The sequence below is a fragment of a genome, unplaced genomic scaffold, assembly GCF_019419815.1.
Source record: "Pyrus x bretschneideri cultivar Hongxiangsu unplaced genomic scaffold, Pyrus_bretschneideri_v1 Contig22, whole genome shotgun sequence".
NCBI classification, from domain to species: domain Eukaryota; kingdom Viridiplantae; phylum Streptophyta; class Magnoliopsida; order Rosales; family Rosaceae; genus Pyrus; species Pyrus x bretschneideri.
In genome coordinates, this window is record NW_025999524.1 from 2,994,694 (window position 1) to 3,015,467 (window position 20,774).

A 20,774-nucleotide genomic window follows, 5' to 3' on the forward strand; every position below is an offset into this window, starting at 1 on the left:
GAAACTTCTTTTTATTTATTTATTTATCTAATATTATAATAATTAGAGAATTTTAATGGGATAATGCTAGTCCCCGTCCGCGGATTTATTTGTCACCTATCCAACAAATTCGTACCTAGAATCGAACAAACACTTATTTCAACACACACTTGACTAGATTGCTTAAACAAATTTATCATGTTAATGTTAAGACAAATACTCAGGAGAATCTATATGAATTTTTTGTTATCTTTTAACGTTAATTTTCGTACCAATATTATAAATATTTTATAAAAAACATAAAGTGACAGAGAATACATAAAGTGTTGTCACAACCTGAACCAGATCGGTAATAAAAACTCGAACCCGAATTCGAAACATGAATTAAAAACTAAATAATTAAAAGGAAATTGAAACAGATTGGAAAATAAATTCATTTTATAAAAATAATTCTAACAAATCAAGAATTTTTTACAACCTACAGTAAATAAATGAATAAACTTTATCTACTCTAATCTAATATAATCTCATCATGTCTACCCTCCTGAATGTCTAGTTTGTAATCCTACATAATAGAGGGATGAGCTTCAACAGCTCAGTAAGAACATGACCTCATCCTACCTACCATCCTCTTTTGATTGACAAATAAAATTTTATTAACATGTAATTTAGACGTAGTTTATATTTTCATAACCAACTATACAACTATAACGCCCTTGTCCTACTACGTGGCATCACGCTAGTGGATGAGTCCCGGCAACCGGAATAATAGGCGAGCATAAGATTGGCTTTCCAGCGCCCAAAGAAGGTAACAGAAAGTTAAACATGGCGCGAAAGGCTTACAGATACGGACTACGGAGGCAACCCAAAGAACCGCCGAAAGTTTCGCGGCGCCTTCCGTCGCCAGATTTTCCCACTCACAAACCCTAATTTTTTTTAACATCAATTATTATTTCCCAAATACCACAAATTCAGATATTCAACGGCCACAACTTTCACTCCTAATTTCATTTATTTATTTGTTTATATTTATCAAACTTAGGGTTTAGCAATCAAGGGGGTTTTCTCCTTTCTTACGTATTCAATTTGTTTTTGAAGATTTTTTTTAAATGCTTTTAATTTATTTGGGAATTTAGTAATTCAATTGAGGTGAGGGAAGGTTTAATTCTACCAAAAATATATATGAAATCGAGGCGAGGAGGAGGCAGAGGAATGCTGATCGCCGATAGGATCATATGGAATTGGGAATTTTAAGGGCTTATTTCTAATGATTCAGTTGAGCTTCTTTCCTTTGTTATCTATTTTATTTAATTTTTTTAATCAATTTGAATTTAGCTATCAAATTCATATTCTTTATCTGGAAATTAAATTTTAAAAATTTTAATGGGAAGGACCTTTTTTTCTCTGTTTATGATTTGATTTTTGTTTCCATGAAACGATAGCTAATGCAGGTACATTGGTAAATTGTTGACAACAGAATTCATGAAATTGTATATATTTTAGGTCTTAAGCTTTTGTTTTCATTACACATTCATGTCATTGGCTATTAGAAGATTTGACGCAAAACCGAGCATAGTGGCGTTCTACGATTCATACGGCCAAACCTACTTAGTGAGATAAGGCTTGGTTGTTGTTGTTGTACTCATTTATGTCATTGAAATGAAACACATTTACTTGCTCGGAATGAGAGAAGTCATGTCAGAAAAGTTATAAAATTGATAATGACGTATTATCTAGATAGGTGTGTTTCGCTAAGCATTTCCAAACTTGCAAATCATAGTTCGGTTTTATTCATGAAACTAATTTGGAAATCCATTTCATTTCACTCTGGATTAAGTACTTTAGAAGAGATAATATTGGCATTTGAAGGCAAAATGTACCAATTATTTATGTTATGAAATTTGTTTTGGGCATTGTTTCAGTAATGGACTTGGAACCTGGAAGCAAGAACAGCGAGAAGTCAGAACGAGTTGTTGATGGGAGTGAAGGCAGTAAGCACCCTGAAACACCAAAGGTCGTTGATGGGAGTGATAGCAGTAGCCATTTAACAATACTTCCAGAGGCTACTGCTAATGAAGGTGGTCCTGTCCCGACCAGAAGACTAATCTCGATATCCTCTTTGTCTTCATTGGCATCAGACTCGTCATTGGAAGATCTATTCCAAGTGGATACAAACAGAATTACAACTTCAACACATACTGCTTCCGTCCCTAAACATGATGACTATAACATTGTAGGTCCCGCATCAACATCCCAAGCTTCTGATGTCACCCATGGGTCCATGGTGCCTGGTTTGTCACCAACAGATTCCCCTTCAATCCAAACTATGGATCGGTGTGGTGGATATGATCCTTACAGGATCCCGACTTCTGTGTTTTCAACAAGTAAATCCAACAAAGAAATGGATTGGAGTGTTGCATCCAATGAGTCATTGTTTAGCATTCATTTAGGCAACAACAGCTTTTCCAGAGACCACACATTTTTTCTCGGTGATTTGGGCAAGTCTGGGGAACTGTACAAATCAGGCGAGTTGTTTTCGCTCAATCCAGCCCCTCCAGTTCCAGTGGTAGAAATTGAAAGTGACAGGATTGAAGAAGTGAGGAAATCTGGAGTTGGAGTGGCAGATGAGACCATCAAGGACATAGCAAGAGCAAATGCTGAAGATCATAGTGAGGGAAGGGTACCACCGCCAACTGTATTTGGAAAATCCCCTAGCCTCTCTCGCCGTTCTGATGGGAGTGGGACTAGCACACGCTCTTTTGCCTTCCCAATGTACGTCTATATACATTATCTAAGGTGAATTGTGCATGGATGTACCCTACTTTTCTATTGGATGTAATGCATTCTTATTTTAGGATGAGCCTACATGTAGTTTCATATGTGTAATACATGCTCACGCACACACAAAATTCCGACATATGCCTGCCTACAGAATTTTGTGCGTACAGGAGGGAGACATCATCTGTTTGTCTGTTCATGTATGCATATTAGTAACAAAGTTCGCAAACCTGAAACTTTCCTTTTATTGGCCAAGATCCAAGACCCCGAACGTGGTCCATGAAGAATGCACCCTTTGTTTATTGCAGAATAAAGAAGCGTGCATAGCCATTGTGCTACTGTTCTAATTGTAGCCGGGCGTTCTGCTATGTTACATGGCCAAGCTGCTATTGTTCGAACTGTAGCTGGGCGTTCTGCTATCATTGAAACTGTAGCCAAAAGAGAGTGTGTTGTGATTTTTCAACCATGTGTGCATGTCTCTTTAACTATGGTGGCCATTTGTCGGGCTTTAAGTGAAAACATAACTTTTCTTTAACAATCTTTCCATTTTGCTTGAAATCTATGGTCTGTGACTGGTATGTGCATTCTGTTATGCAGATTGACAAATGGGATGAAAAGTTCTGTGAAGGTTACAGAGCCGTGTCTGGAGCAGCCGCCGCCACAACCACCAGTCAGATTATCGCCTAAAAAAGTGACCAAATCAAAAGTCACCTATTGGTTTCGTTGCTTTTCTTGGTTCAAGTGGGGTTGTTCTTGTCACCGGCGTCATTGTTGTTCTTATTGTTGCTGTTGTTGAGAAATGTAAGCGCCGTGGATTCTGTAAGCCTCCTCCTTGTCCATATAATGAATGCCTAACCTTCCCTTCAGATACTTGTACTGAGGAAAGAATATGTAGAGTTTACACGAGATTGTCAGCGAATTCAATCGCTGATCGATAGTTAGCGATGTCTTCTGGATCAGAGAATTTAGTTGCAAGTTCTAGTTTCAGGTTCAGATCTTTCTTTCCGGTGTACCGTGTAATTTCCAGTAGGTTTAATACATCCCATAATACATGCATTAGCACACAACAGGGAAACTTGTTACTTGTGAGCTCCCTTTGGGGAATACCACCCGAAATCTGCAACGCTTCGCGTTTGAAAGGCATGCTGTGTATAAAGCTGTTCCAGAAAGTCCTCAAAACACTTCGTTGTCGAATTTGAAAATTTCGTACTCATGATCACGGCATATTATAAATCATTCAAAAAATCAATTTTCATAAACTATCCGCTTCTATTCAAGGTAGTTAGACAGTGTGCCCGTCCCCTTAGTCCTCGAACACTTGAATCCTTATCATATTTTTTGTTTTTTTCTCGTAAATTATTATATTATAAATTAGAGTAATTTAAAATATCATTGAGCTGAGCGTTATCAAATATGAGTTGGGCTTCGACTGAAAGGTCTCAGGCCCAAAAAACCAATCTTCCATTCCCTCCTCAGCTCCTCCGTTGCTGAATCCAGAGCTTCGGTCGTACTTTTGAACCTCAGAAATAAAAAAAAAAACGTTTTGCGATTGCAGTTGAATTTCTTTTAGTAATCTTGCATTTCCACCTTCATACATAATTGTTGAGAGCTGAAAATTCACAGAAGAATTTGAAGAAGGGAAACGAAAAAGAAAGTGACTTGAACAGCGCCGGAGCCGGTAACATATTCTCCGATGAGATTTCAAACATCGAATGCTAATTGCTAAACACTCGTTTTAAGCATTTCTTGTACATGGTTACGTCATTTTCCTGTCAGTTGATCGGGTTTTCATCTTTGTAGTATATTGCAGACAAGGTGTTTGTTGAAATGCTGCAAAGGGACCAATGTTTGTGTATATTGTATTGGGTCTTCGTTGCTGCCTACTGGATTACTGTTAGAAAGACAAAATATTTTTTCTGAGCATTCGGGTCGGTCTGTGGTCTGAGTGTTGGTTTTGATTCTGCAATGTTTTTGCACAATGCCTGCTTATTGTTTGCTTATGCATTTGATAAAATGGTATCATAATCCCATGAATTAGTACCTCTCTGAATTACGTTTTTCAGCATGCATTACCGACTGTCAAAGCATTTGTATCTGAAAATTGTCGAGTACATGTGTGGAGCAGAGTTACGAAGAAATCTTTGTTAAGTAACAATTGAATGGGATATAAAGCTGTATCTCAGTTTCTGATTGTAAGTGTTACATTTTCTTTGATATTGCTGAATTCATAGATGGAGGAGTTGTTAAAGAATCAGATATTTGCAATCCATGCACTTTCTGGTGTAGGGTCGGTGGCATTAGGCACAGCTCTTACTTACCCTCTTGATACAATCAAAACCCTTATTCAGGTTTGCTCCCCGACATCTTTGCCTAGATTTCTGATGCTTTACAATTTTTTTGCTTTGTGAAGAGCCGTGTCATAATCGGCTTCTAACCTGAATCCTCATTTGTTGTTATTGAGAGAACAGGTTGGTTCAGGTTCTAGTAAACAATTGACAACTACTCAGGTTTTAAAGAGATTACGATATTTTTCAGGAAATTCAGGTGCTTCCCCGATTTTCATTAGTTTTTTCAAGTCCTGTTGTTTTCTCTACTGCTTTCTGTTTATGCTTACGGGATTCGTCTCCTCCCCAGTGTTGTGCTTAATGCTAAGTTTGGTCTGTGATGCATGTTGTAGGTTTGTACAATGGTTTTCTATGGTTAGCAGCGGGAAGAACTTTGGGGTTGGGAGCTTGTTTTGGAACCTATGAAATTTTGACTGCCTTTTATAAAGGTAGTTCTCTTCATTTTTGAGTAACCAATAATAAACACGTGCATGGTACCAAAATTTATCTTTGTTAGATATTGACTTACAGCTTCGTGACATCTCTTGTGGTTGCAAATACATTCTTTGGCAGATGGTCGAGAAGATAACTACGTCTACGTCTCTGCGGCCCTCCTGGAGGGACTTGTCGCTGGTGTTGCAGAATCACTAAAAAGCTCTCCCTTTGAACTTATAAAACTTCGTGCCCAGGTGACCTCTGCTTCTTGCTTTCCAAACTCGGCTCCTCTCCTAGAAAAGGGAGCTGTCGCACCTGTGATTCAAAGATTGTTGCGTTGGGTGTAGTCTGGACATGAAGGCATTAAATTCTTCTGTTGCCCTTTTATCCACCCTAACAACCAGGCATCCCAATATGATGAGTGCTTTACAAGAGTACCCATGGATGATAACAGGTTCTGGGAAGCCACCCTCAGTGTTCAGTGTCAGGAAACCATCTGAAATCATCTCTTTGGTAGGATGGGGTGCATTATGGAGAGGTCTACGGCCAGGAGTTGTTCGAGATTCAGTTTTTGGTGGCATATTCTTTTCTACCTTGGCAATCTCTGCACCGTGCAATGCTTGACTGGAAGGCAGTGGGGATGGATCCTGAACCCAGGTATTAATGCAACATTCTATCAACTAATCTGTATCATAGTTCAATCACATCATAAAGTACCATTTTTTGTATTGCTAAAAGGAGCACCTGTTAAACAAAGTTGCATTGTTTTATGTTTCCCTTTTTCCTTCTTGTTGAAGTGAACTTGCTTTCTCATAGGTCGGATGATGAAATTGGTCCCCTCTCTCCTTTGGCTGTGAGTATTGCAGCTGGAATTTCTGGTTCTGTTGTTGCAGCTGTTTCTCATTGTTTTGACACTGCCAAATCTCGATCAGAATGTACTGTGCTGCCCAAGGTCTGTTACTTGTTTTTAGCAAAGTTTAGTCCGGTTTGAGCACGATGCACCTTTGATGCACGTATTGATTATGCTTAGACAACACTTGCCAGCATGTTGATCAATGAGTGTTATCTGTTATAAGGTTTGCTTTGATTGTGAATGTCGTATATTTGTGTTTTGTGGTGGGCAGTATGTCTCGACAGAGAGGAAGCTTCTGAAATGGGGAAGACCAGGGAACAGGTTTGAGAGAGTTACAGGGATCCACCCTTCAGACAGGAATCTCCTGTTCCGCAGCCTTGGGTTAGGGATGGCTCGCAGCGGGATCGCATCATTCGTCATGGTCGGAAGTTATTTCTTGGCTGCGGATCTTCTTGTTTGAAGGGCAAATTAACTTGTATAGAATGCTTAGTTGAACACATTGAAAAAAAAAAAGAGAAAGAACTGGATTTATAGGTGTATACGTTAGCTGCTTTGTTATCTCATTGAAACTGGACATCCAAAATAAGCCAAAGACATCGATGAAAGTTAACGTCGGTGGGTTGTACGATTCTTCCTCTTTTTACCAAAACAATGATAAAAAGTTACGTTAAATAACTATTTTGTTTTTAGTTTCTTCTCCTTTCACCAAAACAAAGCTAAAAAGTAATGCTTAATAACTATTTCATTTTTAGCTAACATGAGGTTATTTTTGTTCAATCAACTCATCAACTTACTTTTCTATTAACGGAGATTTTTTTTTACAAAATAACTAAAATAATTAATGATGGACGAACTCAAAAGTTAGGACCATTTTTATCAATTTTAATGTCAGAATCAAAATGAGAAGTTATACTTATCTCGAAAATTATCTTGGTTACAAAGCCTTTTCCCTACGAGAAAAAAAGAAGATAAAGATATTACGACGTGTCGTTTCCTTGATGAAGCAGTTTAAGCTAGGGTTTTAGTTGCAGAGATTTCCAAAACCTCCGCTGAATTCTCACCCAGTTCATGTCCGAGCAGACATGAATACCAGACGAAATCCTCCGACTTATTTTCCATAATCCAATCCTTCCTTTCTATTGCAATTTATAATTTCACAAAAAACCCAAAAAATAGAAATAAAAATGTTGCACGGCGGCGCTCTGCCAAGAACCTCGCCGCTCTTCTCCTTCTTCATCAAAATCCCACTCCCCCTAATTTCCCGAACCTCCCGCCGTTTCTTCCGTCCAATTCTCCGCTCCCCGAAACCTAAACCGACCCTAAATTCCACCGGCAGCTTCTCCATGGACAAAAGACTCAACCTTTGCACTCTGGCTCTCTCCGATAACTCGCCGTCGCCGTCGTCACCGGAGGTTTCCAACAAAGCCAAGAAGAAAGCGCGGCGGGAATCTCCAGAGGGGGTCCTTAGGCACAAGCTGGACATGTGCTCCAGGCACGGCCAGCTGGTCCAAGCTCTGAGCCTTTACGACGAGGCCAGGAGCAATGGGGTCCCGCTTAGCCTGCACCATTACAATGTTTTGCTCTACCTTTGCTCCTCCAATGGCGGCGGTGATGACGGTGATGTGGGTTTGAAGAGGGGGTTTGAGATTTTTCGCCAGATGGTTGAGGATAAGGTTGTCCCCAATGAGGCCACTTTTACCAGCGCGGCGAGGTTGGCAATCGCGGGGGAGGACCCGGAAATGGCGTTTCATTTGGTGAAGCAGATGAAGGGTTTAGGAATTCCGCCGAAATTGAGGTCGTACGGTCCGGCATTGTTTGAGTTCTGTAAGAAGGGGGAGGCTGATAGAGCTTATGAGGTTGATGCTCACATGGTTGAATCCGGGGTTGTGGCGGAGGAACCTGAGATCACTGCTTTGATAAAAGTTAGTTCTGATTCGAGCAGAGGTGACAAGGTTTATGAGATGTTGCACCGGTTGCGGACCACGGTGAGGCAGGTCTCGGAGTCAACTTATGGGGTGGTGGAGGAGTGGTTCAAGTCCGAGGAGGCGGCGAAAGTTGGGGTGGAGACTTGGGATGTGAATAAGGTGAGGGAAGGGGTTGTGAGAGGAGGTGGAGGGTGGCATGGGCAAGGGTGGCTTGGGAGTGGGAATTGGAGAGTGGAGAGGACTCAGATGGATGAAGCAGGGACATGCTCTTGTTGCGGCGAAAAGCTTGTCTCTATCGATATTGATCCGAAAGAGACCGAGAATTTCGCTACCTCTTTGAGCAAATTGGCTAGCCAAAGGGAGGTTCGGGGTGATTTCGTTCGATTCCAGGTGTGATTCTGCTTTCCTTGTTTGTTTGTCTTCAGTTTCTAAGATTTAAGAAAAATGGTTACCCTCGACGCAAGTTTAGCATATATGATTGCATTGACTTATCTGGTTTGCTCAAATGATTTAACTTGGTTGATATGCATCTTTATGTTCATATCTTTACATTGACGAGGAGAGCTCCGCTTGGAGGGCCTTGTGGAGTTATATGGATTGTGTGATACTGGTACTAGTGTAATACGATATCCCTATTCGGAAAATAAGTTCGTAACTAGGTCTGGCAAAAAATGGAACTTTATTAGGAGGCACAACTTTATTAGAAAAACACCAACCCCTTGTGTGGGAAGCAGTAAGGGAGAGGTTTCTTGTGTTTTCCTGTTATGTATTCATGATTTCGATAATTAGTCATTATTCGTCTATACATTTTACCTTGTTCGATTCAGGCAAATGATATATAATATGTTTGTCAGCTGTCCTGATTGATTAGAAGTTAAACTCATCCAGGAGTGGCTTCAAAGGCATGGTCCATTCGATGCTGTTGTAGATGGTGCCAATGTTGGTCTGGTCAATCAACATAATTTCAGCTTTTTCCAGGTGAGTGGTAGACTATGATTAGTTTCGTGACACTGTGTCTTTTGATTTCTTTGTATCAGATATATGAATGGGCTGCTTAATGACTCCATCTTTGTCGTAGCTCGATACTCTGGTGAACAGGTTACGCCAAATGAGCCCATCAAAGCGATTGCCACTTGTTATATTGCACCAGAATCGTGTAACTGGCGGTCCCGCTCAGAATCCTAATAACAAGAGATTGTTAGAGAGTTGGAAAAAGTCCAGTGTACTTTATGCTACTCCAGTTGGTTCAAATGATGATTGGTAAGTTTGCATCTCTTGACCGATCAAATGGTTGGACTGAGTTATTAGACATGAATAGTTGTAGTCGATATATACTGCAATTTGTTTCCATGGCTTAAATCTTCGAAAAATCACACTTGTCTCTACTTACCGAGTTTACCTGTGCCTAAAATGTAGTCCTATGCGATTTGTAGGTACTGGTTGTACGCTGCTGTTAATTGCAAGTGTTTGCTGGTGACGAACGATGAGATGAGAGACCACTTGTTCCAACTTCTAGGGACTAGCTTTTTCCCAAGATGGAAGGAAAAACACCAGGTATCATGCGTCTGCTGATTATTGTTTTCGTAGTTTAGAAGAATCTTCTGTATGTAGACGTTTATTGTACATACACAAAGAGCTTGAGGTTTTTTTCTTCGCTTGGATCCGTATTCAAAACCATCCCCCAGTTTCTCAAAGATAACAAGGGGGAGGAAAATTGAAACGGGATCTTAGCTGCTATTGGATTTCTTTCTTACATTAGCATGGCAATGCCGGTAACAAGAAATTCGAAAACAGAAGTGTGCAGTTACATTGGTTCGTTTACATTGCAGGTTCGATTGTCCGTATCAAGGCGGGGACTTAACCTTCATATGCCACCCCCGTATTCGATTGTAATCCAGGTGCGATAATCAGCTGATACTAATCTCATTTCTTTTCGTTAATCCGGTTTTCGAGCTTAATCATAACCCTTTGGTTTAGTATTTTTTTTAACAAATAAGCATCATTCTTTTTTATCATTGCGATAAAGCGTCATCTAATCCCTTTGGTTTAGTTAAATAGTGCATTGTTGATAAATACTTAAACAGGAAGCAGAGGATGGGGAGTGGCACGTGCCAACAACCACAGGTGACGACATTGAGACCCCAAGGCAGTGGCTGTGCGCCACCAGAGCCAGAAATACCAAATAGAGAGGGAGATTTTCGGGTTTTTATTTTTTATTTTTTATTTTTGAAGATAAAATATAATTCATTGGATGGACACCATGATAGCGTGATCAACCATTTACATTTTGTACGCTATAATTCATTTGTATGAGAATTTCTTGAATAATTTGTATCTGTTGATTTTTTATTGCGTTTGGACCAACAATGGGTAGTAGGAATAATAGACACTGGCGGATTCAATCAATGTTATTGGGGTCATTGAGAATAGAGCACGTAGCGTTTAAATTTTTTTGGACATAATAGCATGCAATGGCATTTCATAAAGTCTTGGTAGGTATGGGGTTGTTGTCTAAGTTTAACATAACACATTTGTCAACAGATGTCGACAACTTTCGAGCGAGCCTGTGAACTGTTGTCAATAATTTTTGAGCGAGCATGTTGACTAATGTGAATAGTTTTTGAACAAGCATGTTCACAGATGCCCATAGCAACGCAACAAAGGCATGAGTCTAGCAGCTATCCTGCTTAGTGATCATAAAGGTAATTCGTCGAGTAGTTCGAGAGTAAATGTTAAAGGTATCTCAGAATTTCAAAGAACAACACTTATTTTTTTTCGTATAAACATTGGGTTATTTTTTTATTATGGATGATCTTAAATGAAAATTAATATGAAATTTATACGATAAAAATATGTGATTCACATGTATGCATTTCTCCGTAGAGAAATGCAACTATTATTCTTACAATTATTTATGTAATGATGTATTTTTTGTGTCATTAAGACGTCTCCAGTTGTCTATTTTCCTCAATTAAAAAATAATTGTGTGTTTAACGGCAGGATGGCAGATACAGACCGCTACCCGGACAGACATGCAGGGCCCCACTATCCACATCTGTTGACTTTTGCTTTCATTGACCGACAATGGTCCCCACATCCTTATAGTCCTCCGGGGCCCACCCCCGGTCTTCCCCCGCTGGGCTTTGGGCGTTGAATTTTCCAACCCAAAAACCAATAAAATTAAAATTCAATTCAACAAAATTCACAGAAACAGACACCCCCGAAGACCCGAGTCTTCATCTTCTCCCAGAAGCAGAAGAAGCAAATTACAGAAGACGAAGAAACAAGAAGGCAAAAGCCAAAAGCCAAACGCGGTCTTACCCTTTGCTCCCGAGAAAATGAAATGCCATCTGCTTTTCAAAACCGCGCTTTTTCTCAAAGCCTTCTGCTTATTGAGTTGCGTTTCTGGGGAAGCGCTGGTTTCCGAGAAGTCGATTTTGCTCGAGATCAAGAGCTCGTTTTCCGACCCGCATGGGGTTCTCTCCGGCTGGATATCCAACAGCTTCGATCACCCCTGCTCCTGGGTCGGGGTCTCCTGCAACGACAAATCCAGGGTCGTTTCGCTCAGTCTCGGCGGCAGCAGTGGCAAAGGAGGTAATTTTCGAGCTCTCTCTTGCTCTCAGAGTTTGAAATTTCCATTTCCGTTTGATGAGTTCGCTGTTTGGAGGAAAAGTTTAGTTATTAGTGGAAAATTGGGTGGAAAGGTTTCGCCTTGGGTGGGAAAGCTCACTGAGCTTAGAGTTTTATCGCTGCCATTTAATGAACTTGGTGGCGAAATTCCGAAGGAAATTTGGGGGTTGGAGAATCTTGAAGTGCTTGATCTTGAGGGAAATTTGTTGAACGGAAGTTTGCCAACCCGGTTTTTGGGTTCGAGGAGGTTGAGGGTTTTGAACCTTGGGTTTAATAGAATTGGTGGGGAGATTCCTTTTTCGCTTTCGAGATGTGTGGATTTGGAGGTGTTGAATTTGGTAGGCAATGAAGTGAGTGGAACCATTCCTGGGTTTGTTGGTAGTTTTGCAAAGTTGCAGGGACTTTATTTGGCTCAAAATAGGTTAAATGGCTCTATACCAGCCACATTTGGAAGCTTTTGCCGAAATCTTGAACATCTTGATGTGTCGGGGAATTTCCTTGTTGGGAAGATTCCTGGTAGTTTGGGGAATTGTCGGAGTTTACGGACTCTTTTGTTGTTTTCAAATATATTGGATGGTGGCATTCCTCTAGAACTTGGTTGGATTCGAATGCTTGAAGTTCTAGATGTTTCAAGAAATAGCCTTAGCGGGCCAATTCCTGCTGAGCTTGGACAATGTGTCAATTTATCTGTTCTTGTCCTGTCGAATCTTTTTAATCCATTGACAACCAATCAGAATACAAAAGGAGATACATCAATTGATTTATCTAGTGGTTTGGACGATGATTACAATTATTACGAAGGCTCCGTTCCAGAGGAAATTACAACCCTTCCAAATTTGAAAATAGTTTGGGCTCCAAGGGCAACCCTTGAGGGAAAGCTTCCGAGCAATTGGGGTGGTTGTGAGAACTTGGAAATGTTGAACTTAGCTCAGAACCTTTTCAGCGGAGAAGTCACTGGAGTATTTGAAAGATGCAAGAAGCTGCATTATCTAAATTTGGGATCAAATAAGCTGAGTGGGAATATTGATGAGAAGTTTCCAGTTCCATGTATGACTGTTTTCAATGTCAGTGGAAACTTCATGTCTGGACCTGTGCCCGAGTTTCTGTACAGAGCGTGCCCCCAGGTGCTCCCAAATTCAGATCGTGTTCGAGTCAACAATCTATCATTTCCGTATCAAGTGCTCTTTACTTGCCAAACTCAGCTTGATAGCCATTTGCCTAGTTTCACTATGGTTCATGATTTTAGTGGTAACAACTTCACTGGTCCAATCCAACACCTCCCTCTTGCAACCGAGAGATTGCAGAAGCAGACTGTTTATGCATTTCTTGCTGGTGGCAACAAGCTTACTGGATCATTTCCTGAAAGCTTACTAGGAAAATGTGATGGATTAGATGGAATGATTATTGATGTCAGCGACAATAAGTTGTCAGGTCAAATTCCTTTGGGGATTGGTGTGATGTGCAGATCTCTTAGATTCTTGGATGCCTCTGGCAATGTTTTATATGGGTCAATACCTTCAGATATTGGGGGTTTGGAATCTCTTGTCTTTCTTGACTTGAGCAGGAACCAGCTACAAGGTCAAATTCCCGCCAGTATCAGTCAGTTGAAGTATCTCAAGTATGTGGCCCTGGCTAACAACAACCTCACTGGTGCAATTCCTGCTAGCTTTGGGTGGTTGCACTCCCTTGAGGTGCTAAAACTGTCTTCTAATTCTCTTTCTGGTGATATTCCTCAAGGTCTTGTGAACTTGAAAAATTTAACTGTTTTTTTGCTCGACAACAATAAACTCTCTGGGCACATCCCTTCAGGCTTGACTAATCTGAAATCCCTATCTACATTCAATGCCTCCTTCAATAACCTGTCTGGTTCATTTCCATTGAACAATAGTGCGATGAACTGCAGCAGTGTCCTTGGGAATCCTTTCATTATTCCATGCCATGTTCCGCTAACTGCTCCATCTTCAGATCAGCCAGATAGGAATGGGAGTTCACAACATAACCCTGATTCTATATCAGAAACTACTGGTGGTGATGATAATAGCGGATTAGGCTCAGTCGAGATCGCATCCATAGCATCTGCATCAGCTGTTGTTTTGGTTCTGCTCTCTCTCGTTATCCTTTTCTTTTATACGAGAAAATGGATACCAGATTCCAGGGTTCAGGGTTTTGAATATAAAGAAATGACTCTGTTTACAAACATTGGGGCTCCTTTGACATTTGAGATTATTGTTCAAGCAACAGGGAATTTTAATGGCAGCCACCATATTGGAAGTGGAGGATTTGGGGCCACGTACAAAGCCGAAATTGCTCCAGGAATCACTGTAGCTGTGAAAAGGCTAGCTGTTGGAAGGTTTCACGGTGTTCAACAGTTTCATGCTGAGATTAAAACCCTTGGCAGGGTGAGACACCCAAACCTGGTAACTTTAATAGGTTACCATGCCAGTGAAACTGAGATGTTGCTCATTTACAATTATTTACCGGGAGGGAATTTGGAAAAATTTATCAAGGAGAGATCTCGGAGGCCTTTTAATTGGCAAATTCTCCACAAGATTGCTTTGCATATAGCCCATGCACTTGCTTATCTGCATGGCGAGTGTATTCCGCGTGTCCTTCACCGTGATGTCAAGCCAAGTAACATACTGTTGGATAATGAGTTCAATGCTTATTTGTCTGACTTTGGATTATCTAGGCTTTTGGGAACTTCAGAAACACACGTAACAACTGGTGTGGCAGGGACTTTTGGGTACGTAGCACCAGAGTATGCTATGACTTGCCATGTGTCTGAAAAGTCTGATGTTTACAGTTACGGTGTTATGCTGCTTGAATTGATGTCGCACAAAGAAGCATTGGACCCTTCGTTTTCGTCACATGGCCATGGTTTCAACATTGTCTCTTGGGTGGACATGCTGTTAGAACAGGGTCGGGATGAGGAGGTCTTCATAGAAGGGCTATGGGATGCAGGACCCCAGAATGATCTAATCGAGATGTTGAATCTGGCTGTCTCATGCACGGTCAAGACCCTCACCTTTAGGCCAACAATGAAGCAAGTCGTCCAAAGATTAAAGCGGATCCAACCTACTTCAAGGAAGCCGGATAATGAGCAAAGTATAGAGCTATCGATCATAACCTAGAATTATAGAAGGTATGTCATGCTTGTAACTTATACATTTCTGCGTAGTCGAATTTTGGTTTCCAGTTTGTTGTTTTTCCTGCAACAAGCATATTCTGCTGAGCGGAGAAATTTTGTCAACCATGCAGTTATACTAGTATATGTCTTGAGTTCATTCGCAATTGACCATCTGTAATCTTAAGTGAAAAATTGGTAGTCGCTGACTGTCTAGTGGCATTCAGTCTCCACTTTATGGGAGGAAATCCTAAGTTCAAACCTTACGAACAACAATTCTTGTTTAAAAGAAACGGATTCAGGGTGTTCCATGTTGTAAAAGAGAAACCAGACGATTGTAAGAAGAGGACTCCATGTTCGTCTCTTCAAAGCTCATAAGAGAAATATATAGAGCTTTAATGAAAAGAAGGCAATATCTTTAGAGGTGGACAATCGCGAATACCATGAACACGCAACACATTACTGTCATGCGTGATCTTAAAATGATAAAAACAGGTGGCCGAGCGCCCATTCCATTAAAATAGTGGAGTTCCGTCCTTTCATGTGAGTTATTCTCTTTTGGAAGATATGTCATTTAAAACTCTGCGAAACCATGAATAGATAATAGATATTATTTTTATATAAACTCCATTTCTAGAACGCACCAAAAATAAAAATAAATCAATAAACCAAAAAAAAGCTATCAAATTTAAATTTCTCTCCTTTTTGTTTACAAAAAGGAAATGGCAGCTGGGTTTACAACAATATGCCTAAGCGGGTGAGTGACATCACTCCCTCCTGCATGCTTCACGAACTCTGCCGGAGACAGAAAGCTTCCATGGCATACACACATTATTCTCACTTCCTGTCCCTTCCCATATCTGTACAGAATTCCCTCAACTTTTCTACCATTTGGGCCATCTCCTATTGTGAAAACACACGGCATGTCCTCCATGGTGTTCCTCCTCGTTTCCCCTTCGCTGTTTTCTTGCGAACTAGGCTTCTTAGATGGGTTTTCTATGTCGGCTTTGGGAGTTTTGGATGCATCATCTGCTGTTCTTGTGCCTGAAGTGGCCATGGCGTTGTCCTGATTACTCTGTTCTTGCAGCAACTGGTTGCTAGAAGGTACAGGGCTTCTTCCTTCACCGCAACTGCTGGTTCCTGTGATGGTAAGGGAAAATAATGAGGGAGAAGAAGCAGCATTGTGTTTCCTCTTTTGTTCCATCCCCTTCACCTGTTTGTGGAATCTTATGATTTCAAATTCACATTAGCAAGTTTGGAAATTTAAAAACACAGCAGGTAAGAGCCTGTTGAACTACATATCAATCTATCGAAGTAAACCAAGTATTCACATCGACCAAGACAGACAGACAGAAGCCAGCCTCGGACAAGAAAGCTACTTCCATAGACTACCTGACTACATCATAAGCGTACCGTTCTTAGGATAAGCTAATCAATATGTTCCACTCTCGCATCCACGCTAGGTTTAGGCTGCGATGTCAAATGGAAAACAACCTCCATAGAACACTAGAAACTTTCATATTTACTTCTCCAGATTGCTCATACCATATCTCGGTTTGTCCACAATCCAGTTGAAGATGAGTCACCGGGGGTAATTGCACACTGTACTGCTTAGTTACAGAATTGTCGTCACTTGTGCGGCAAGGAAGAAAATACTTGGTACATCATAATCGTTCTCTAATGTATCCGTCGCCCTACCTTGGAACTACCCAGACTATTGGACAGGTTAGAGATCAGTGCAGCTGTTGCAGGCTTGCAGAATGTGCCGCAACATTCGTTCATCCCCCCTTGGGAAATACTCGGATAAAATCTGTCACGCAGAAGGGCAGAAGGGGAATGCTGATCAGCTGCATCTTGAATCTCACTTGGACGGGAAAGTGATCTGTACCGGCATCTTACAAAAATGCAGGCACAAGACACATCCCTTCTGGGATCTAAAGGGAACCAAACCTAACCGAAAACAACTGGATAGGTCCGTTAAGCTGAGGAACTCATGTCCTCTGTCGTGTTCCAAATTTTTCTCAGCAACCAACTTTGCATCGCACTCGATTAACTAAAGAGAGCGAGCACACGGATGATTAGAACACCCCAACATACAACAAAGAACAAAAGAGAGACCACATGGGAAAACAACCTAAGACTCCATCTTCTACTGTAGCAGACATGTCCTGCACTCCCATAATCCTATTCCTCAACAAAACAAAATAGAAAAACCCAGTAATCGAAGCAAAATCAACAACTTCAATCCCAAAATTCAGATTAAGAAACAGAATTCAGAAAAATTGAGATACCTTGAAGAGGTTTACTCTCCAATTCCGACATCCCCGACGAGCTTCCGCCTTGGGACTCCGACGAGCCCTGCGAATTGGGTCGCCTTCCAAATCCTTGCAAACCACTCAAACTCTCACCTTTTAATTTCACAAATGCATTTGCACCCACTCCGCCACCACTAGCAGCTTGCCTAGCAACTGCTGCCGCAACCCAGCTAGGCAACCCGAAAGGCGGGCCCGCCGTCCGATTACCCCTGACACCGCCCAAGCTGGGCCCAATTGAACCCTCAAGTTCGCGCTTTTCCTCCTCCACAGAACCCCCTTCTTTCTCGTTCTTTGAGTTCCTCTGCTTCTCCGACCTCCTCCTTTTCGCCTCCAACCGCCTCAGCGTCTGTAACTCCTTCCTCTTCCTCCACTCCTCCTCCGTCTCCGCCGGAAGCGAAGACGTCCTCATCAGCCCCGCCGTGTACGTCGGCGCCGTTGCGTCGTTGTCGTCCCTCACAAACGGCATCGTCCCGGCAATCGACGTAGATCGGATTAGCTTGTTCTTCGCGCTCTTGTCGACCCCGAACCGGCCACCTAACGAAAGCCCGAGATTCAACTCCAGCTCATCCGACTCCTCTTCCTCGTTAGCGTCCGTATATTGTAACGGCGTCGTCGCGTCGTTACTTCTGCACATTAACCTCTGCAGCAGATCTCTCGGGTACTTCTCCATTTCCAGAGACAGATTTTCCATAGCTCTCCTTCTCCCTTCATTAGCTTCACCCATGGAAAAAACAGATAAATATATATATGTATGTGTGTATATATATGCTTCAGAAGCTATATGTATGTATCTGCAGATTCGAAAGGTTGAAGCTTTGATCGGCAGAACCCATGAGCAGAAACTTGTTTTAGATGACAGTAGGAAAACGCTCGCAGCATTCGGTTCAAATCCGATTCAGGAACGACGCACCAAAGAAAGCCGTTTCCCTCTCTGCTACTTTATGAGTCGTCCGTTTTCAACTCGGCCGAGTTTCTTTCCCAACTCGAGAGATATCCGAGATTACGGATTTTGAAAGGAAAAACAGAAGCAGAGAGAACGAAAGCAGAAAGTTTCGATAAAAAAAAAATAAGAAAACGAAAGAAGAAAGTATTGCATAAAAAACGGAAAGGGAAAGAAAAGCAGAGACAAAGGGAGAGATTTTCGTTAAATTTTCGAAAATGCCCTTGGCGTTTTGAAAGGAAAACAACCTGGGGGAGGCAAGTGGCTGATTCGAGGAATGCCGTGCCGACACGTAGCCTGACCGGCATGGTCTTTTTGGCATCTCCACCAGCAACAGTAACCTGTCCTTGCCTAGACACGTGTCGTGAAGAGAATCAGGAGGGGATAGAACCACGTGTCGGTCATACATAGACAGCAGTTAGGAGACACGTGGTCCGACTGGTTCGGCCTGTCGTAAAATGCCTCGACGGTGGCTTTGGTTGTTGTAGTCTGCTGCTGCTAGATTTCTCTCTCCTCCAATTCTTTATCTCCTCATTTTTTTTGTAAGAAGACTCTTTTAAATAGGAAATTTCAATGAATTGTCGACACTATATCTTTTTGATACATTATTTATAATATTAGAGCTTGAATTGTTCTACAGAGATGAGGTAATACGGTAAGTCCACTTTAAAGAGAATCTTCTTAGCATATTTTCTTTACACTTTTTATTTTGTCTTTCTCTCTGTACAAAACTTAACGCAAAATGTTAACTTGACTTAATTATGATCGTAAATGCGAGGAGAGTGAAAAAAAAACAGATGAGAGATAAACCTACACCAGATAAAATTGCTCAATCGAAAATCCCTTATACTACTTGTCCACTCATGTTTATTTATTTTATTGTTGGTCGTGCTTAGGTTATTGTTGTCGTTTTAATTATTTGACTAGTACTACTTTCTCTGTCATCTTTTTAAATAACAGATTTAGATCTGATAATTTATTTTTGATGAGTTTTTATATTGTTAATTATGGTTGTAAATTGTAAGATATTATGTTTCAATATCCTAACATGTATAGTATGGAACTGGTTTTTATAGCCTTTTAGGTTAGATGACAATAAGTAGTGTTCTTAGGTGGATTTTCTACAAACTCTGCGGAGATAGGTTTGCGGCAACGAAATAATAAATCATGCTGGTTTCTTAACTCAAACTTTTGTAAGTATCATTACTTTAGTCTAACTTGTAAATGAAATATAAATTGAATAACAAGAAAGCTCATGTGATTGTGACAATGTATAATCGAATAGAAACATTACAATTATGAACTTCTCGTGTCTATTAATACATGAAAAGTCAAGAGTTAAAATATGTATTGCCAATTACCCGTCAAACCATACAAGATAGTTATAGCATGTTGATCCAAAATTGACCCAAATAAAAGTATTAAATTTTATACAAATTAAAATTGAGTGCACGAAATAACTGTTAAACCAAATATAAGACTGATTGCCCTCATGTTCGATAACGATATTAGATTCGGACTTTTATTTTCTAGTAAAAGAAATAGCACACACTCATAGAAAACATAAAGTTGCTATAATGTATTTTTTGTATTACGATAAAGCTAGGTTTTACATTATTACGTTACTATATAGTATGGAATCAGTTTTTTCTTATATTTAAGAATTAAAATGATACACGACAGCGTACAATGTAAGTTGCTCTCTATTACGATGATGTAGTCAAAATCTATTACCCATAAAGTCAACTAGGAAGAACATAGAGATCGGGCGAGTGGAGTGGGGTGCACGTGCTTCCAACCAAGAAACATGCCGTCATCATAATTTTTTATGGGTAAAAGAAGTGGGACCAGCAGTGGCAAGTTACAGTTTCCCACACCCTAGAAAATAGTACAACTAGCTACGTGTCGGGTATCCACGTGTCCAACATAGCAATCACCAACTTCTGAGAGCGACATGTCGTCTGGTATTTTTGGCCCACTTTTTCGCTTACTTTTTTGCCAAAAGAATTTCGATTTCATCAACCGAAAAATAAATGGAGTTATTTTTTTTGGAACAATAAAGGGGGTTATTTTGCACTTTATAAACGTAACCATGCACTTTTTTTATTAGTGAGAAATGTAGAAAATAGAGCACAAGTCTATTTTAAATGCTAGTAATTCATTTTAAAACAAAAATTTAAATTTTTATTCGAACGGTGTTTATTTTAAACTAATATAAAATGTATAAAAACGAATTCAAATACATGTGCATAAAAGATACCATATCTACTTTAGTTAATGTGATTGCGTATATTTGAAATAGCCATACATTTCAATACTTTTTTTTCTACTATGTTAAACGGCTCGTTAAAGCAGTGCAAGTGATTTCAAAGAATACTAAATAGAGAGGTTCGATCTTCTATCACATATACTAATATCTCCACAAATGCTTGCAACAGACTCTTAACTATCACAGACGCTACGCGTCGCTC

The 20,774-nt window shown here is 40.5% G+C and overlaps 5 protein-coding genes across 5 annotated transcripts; 4 read left to right on the plus strand and 1 right to left on the minus strand.

Annotated features, from left to right (window-relative positions):
- Positions 1–1,903: 1,903 nt before the first annotated feature.
- On the plus strand, positions 1,904–3,973 carry LOC108867235. The gene is made up of 3 exons (XM_048585152.1): positions 1,904–2,751; positions 3,355–3,427; positions 3,818–3,973. The coding sequence occupies exons 1-3, from the start codon at positions 1,904–1,906 to the stop codon at positions 3,971–3,973; spliced, it is 1,077 nt and encodes a 358-aa protein (XP_048441109.1).
- Positions 3,839–7,044, plus strand: LOC103947256. Its single transcript, XM_048584804.1, is given in 9 exon segments — positions 3,839–4,435; positions 4,989–5,105; positions 5,226–5,301; positions 5,435–5,530; positions 5,655–5,854; positions 5,856–6,110; positions 6,112–6,173; positions 6,333–6,468; positions 6,641–7,044. Coding segments are annotated over 8 exon segments (1,131 nt in total). The 5' UTR covers positions 3,839–4,435; the 3' UTR covers positions 6,830–7,044.
- A 331-nt stretch (positions 7,045–7,375) lies between these two features.
- On the plus strand, positions 7,376–10,622 carry LOC125477686 (proteinaceous RNase P 1, chloroplastic/mitochondrial). The gene is made up of 6 exons (XM_048585090.1): positions 7,376–8,684; positions 9,183–9,272; positions 9,373–9,554; positions 9,728–9,848; positions 10,124–10,192; positions 10,379–10,622. Exons 1-6 carry the CDS (start codon positions 7,554–7,556, stop codon positions 10,478–10,480), a joined length of 1,695 nt encoding a protein of 564 aa, XP_048441047.1. The 5' UTR covers positions 7,376–7,553; the 3' UTR covers positions 10,481–10,622.
- Positions 10,623–10,774: 152 nt separating this feature from the next.
- LOC103947259 (LRR receptor-like serine/threonine-protein kinase RPK2) lies at positions 10,775–15,215 on the plus strand. The gene is made up of 2 exons (XM_048585088.1): positions 10,775–10,996; positions 11,295–15,215. The coding sequence occupies exon 2, from the start codon at positions 11,633–11,635 to the stop codon at positions 15,053–15,055; it is 3,423 nt and encodes a 1,140-aa protein (XP_048441045.1). The 5' UTR covers positions 10,775–10,996; positions 11,295–11,632; the 3' UTR covers positions 15,056–15,215.
- Positions 15,216–15,645: 430 nt separating this feature from the next.
- Positions 15,646–18,489, minus strand: LOC125477687 (ninja-family protein AFP3-like). Its single transcript, XM_048585091.1, has 2 exons — positions 17,340–18,489; positions 15,646–16,188 (listed from the first exon to the last, which is right to left on the minus strand). The coding sequence occupies exons 1-2, from the start codon at positions 18,085–18,087 to the stop codon at positions 15,758–15,760; spliced, it is 1,179 nt and encodes a 392-aa protein (XP_048441048.1). The 5' UTR covers positions 18,088–18,489; the 3' UTR covers positions 15,646–15,757.
- Positions 18,490–20,774: the final 2,285 nt, after the last annotated feature.

Bases quoted from the DNA above. Each gene is read 5' to 3' on its own strand.
- LOC125477686 (XM_048585090.1), top strand. From the start codon at position 7,554: ATGTTGCACGGCGGCGCTCTGCCAAGAACCTCGCCGCTCTTCTCCTTC. The intron at 9,555-9,727 runs GTAAGTTTGCAT...TGCGATTTGTAG, and splicing joins GTTGGTTCAAATGATGATTG to GTACTGGTTGTACGCTGCTG. The intron at 10,193-10,378 runs GTGCGATAATCA...ATACTTAAACAG, and splicing joins CGTATTCGATTGTAATCCAG to GAAGCAGAGGATGGGGAGTG.
- LOC103947259 (XM_048585088.1), top strand. From the start codon at position 11,633: ATGAAATGCCATCTGCTTTTCAAAACCGCGCTTTTTCTCAAAGCCTTC.
- LOC125477687 (XM_048585091.1), bottom strand. From the start codon at position 18,087: ATGGGTGAAGCTAATGAAGGGAGAAGGAGAGCTATGGAAAATCTGTCT. The intron at 16,189-17,339 runs GTATCTCAATTT...TTACCATCACAG, and splicing joins GGAGAGTAAACCTCTTCAAG to GAACCAGCAGTTGCGGTGAA.
- LOC108867235 (XM_048585152.1), top strand. From the start codon at position 1,904: ATGGACTTGGAACCTGGAAGCAAGAACAGCGAGAAGTCAGAACGAGTT. The intron at 2,752-3,354 runs GTACGTCTATAT...TCTGTTATGCAG, and splicing joins CGCTCTTTTGCCTTCCCAAT to ATTGACAAATGGGATGAAAA. The intron at 3,428-3,817 runs GTCAGATTATCG...TACATGCATTAG, and splicing joins AGCCGCCGCCACAACCACCA to CACACAACAGGGAAACTTGT.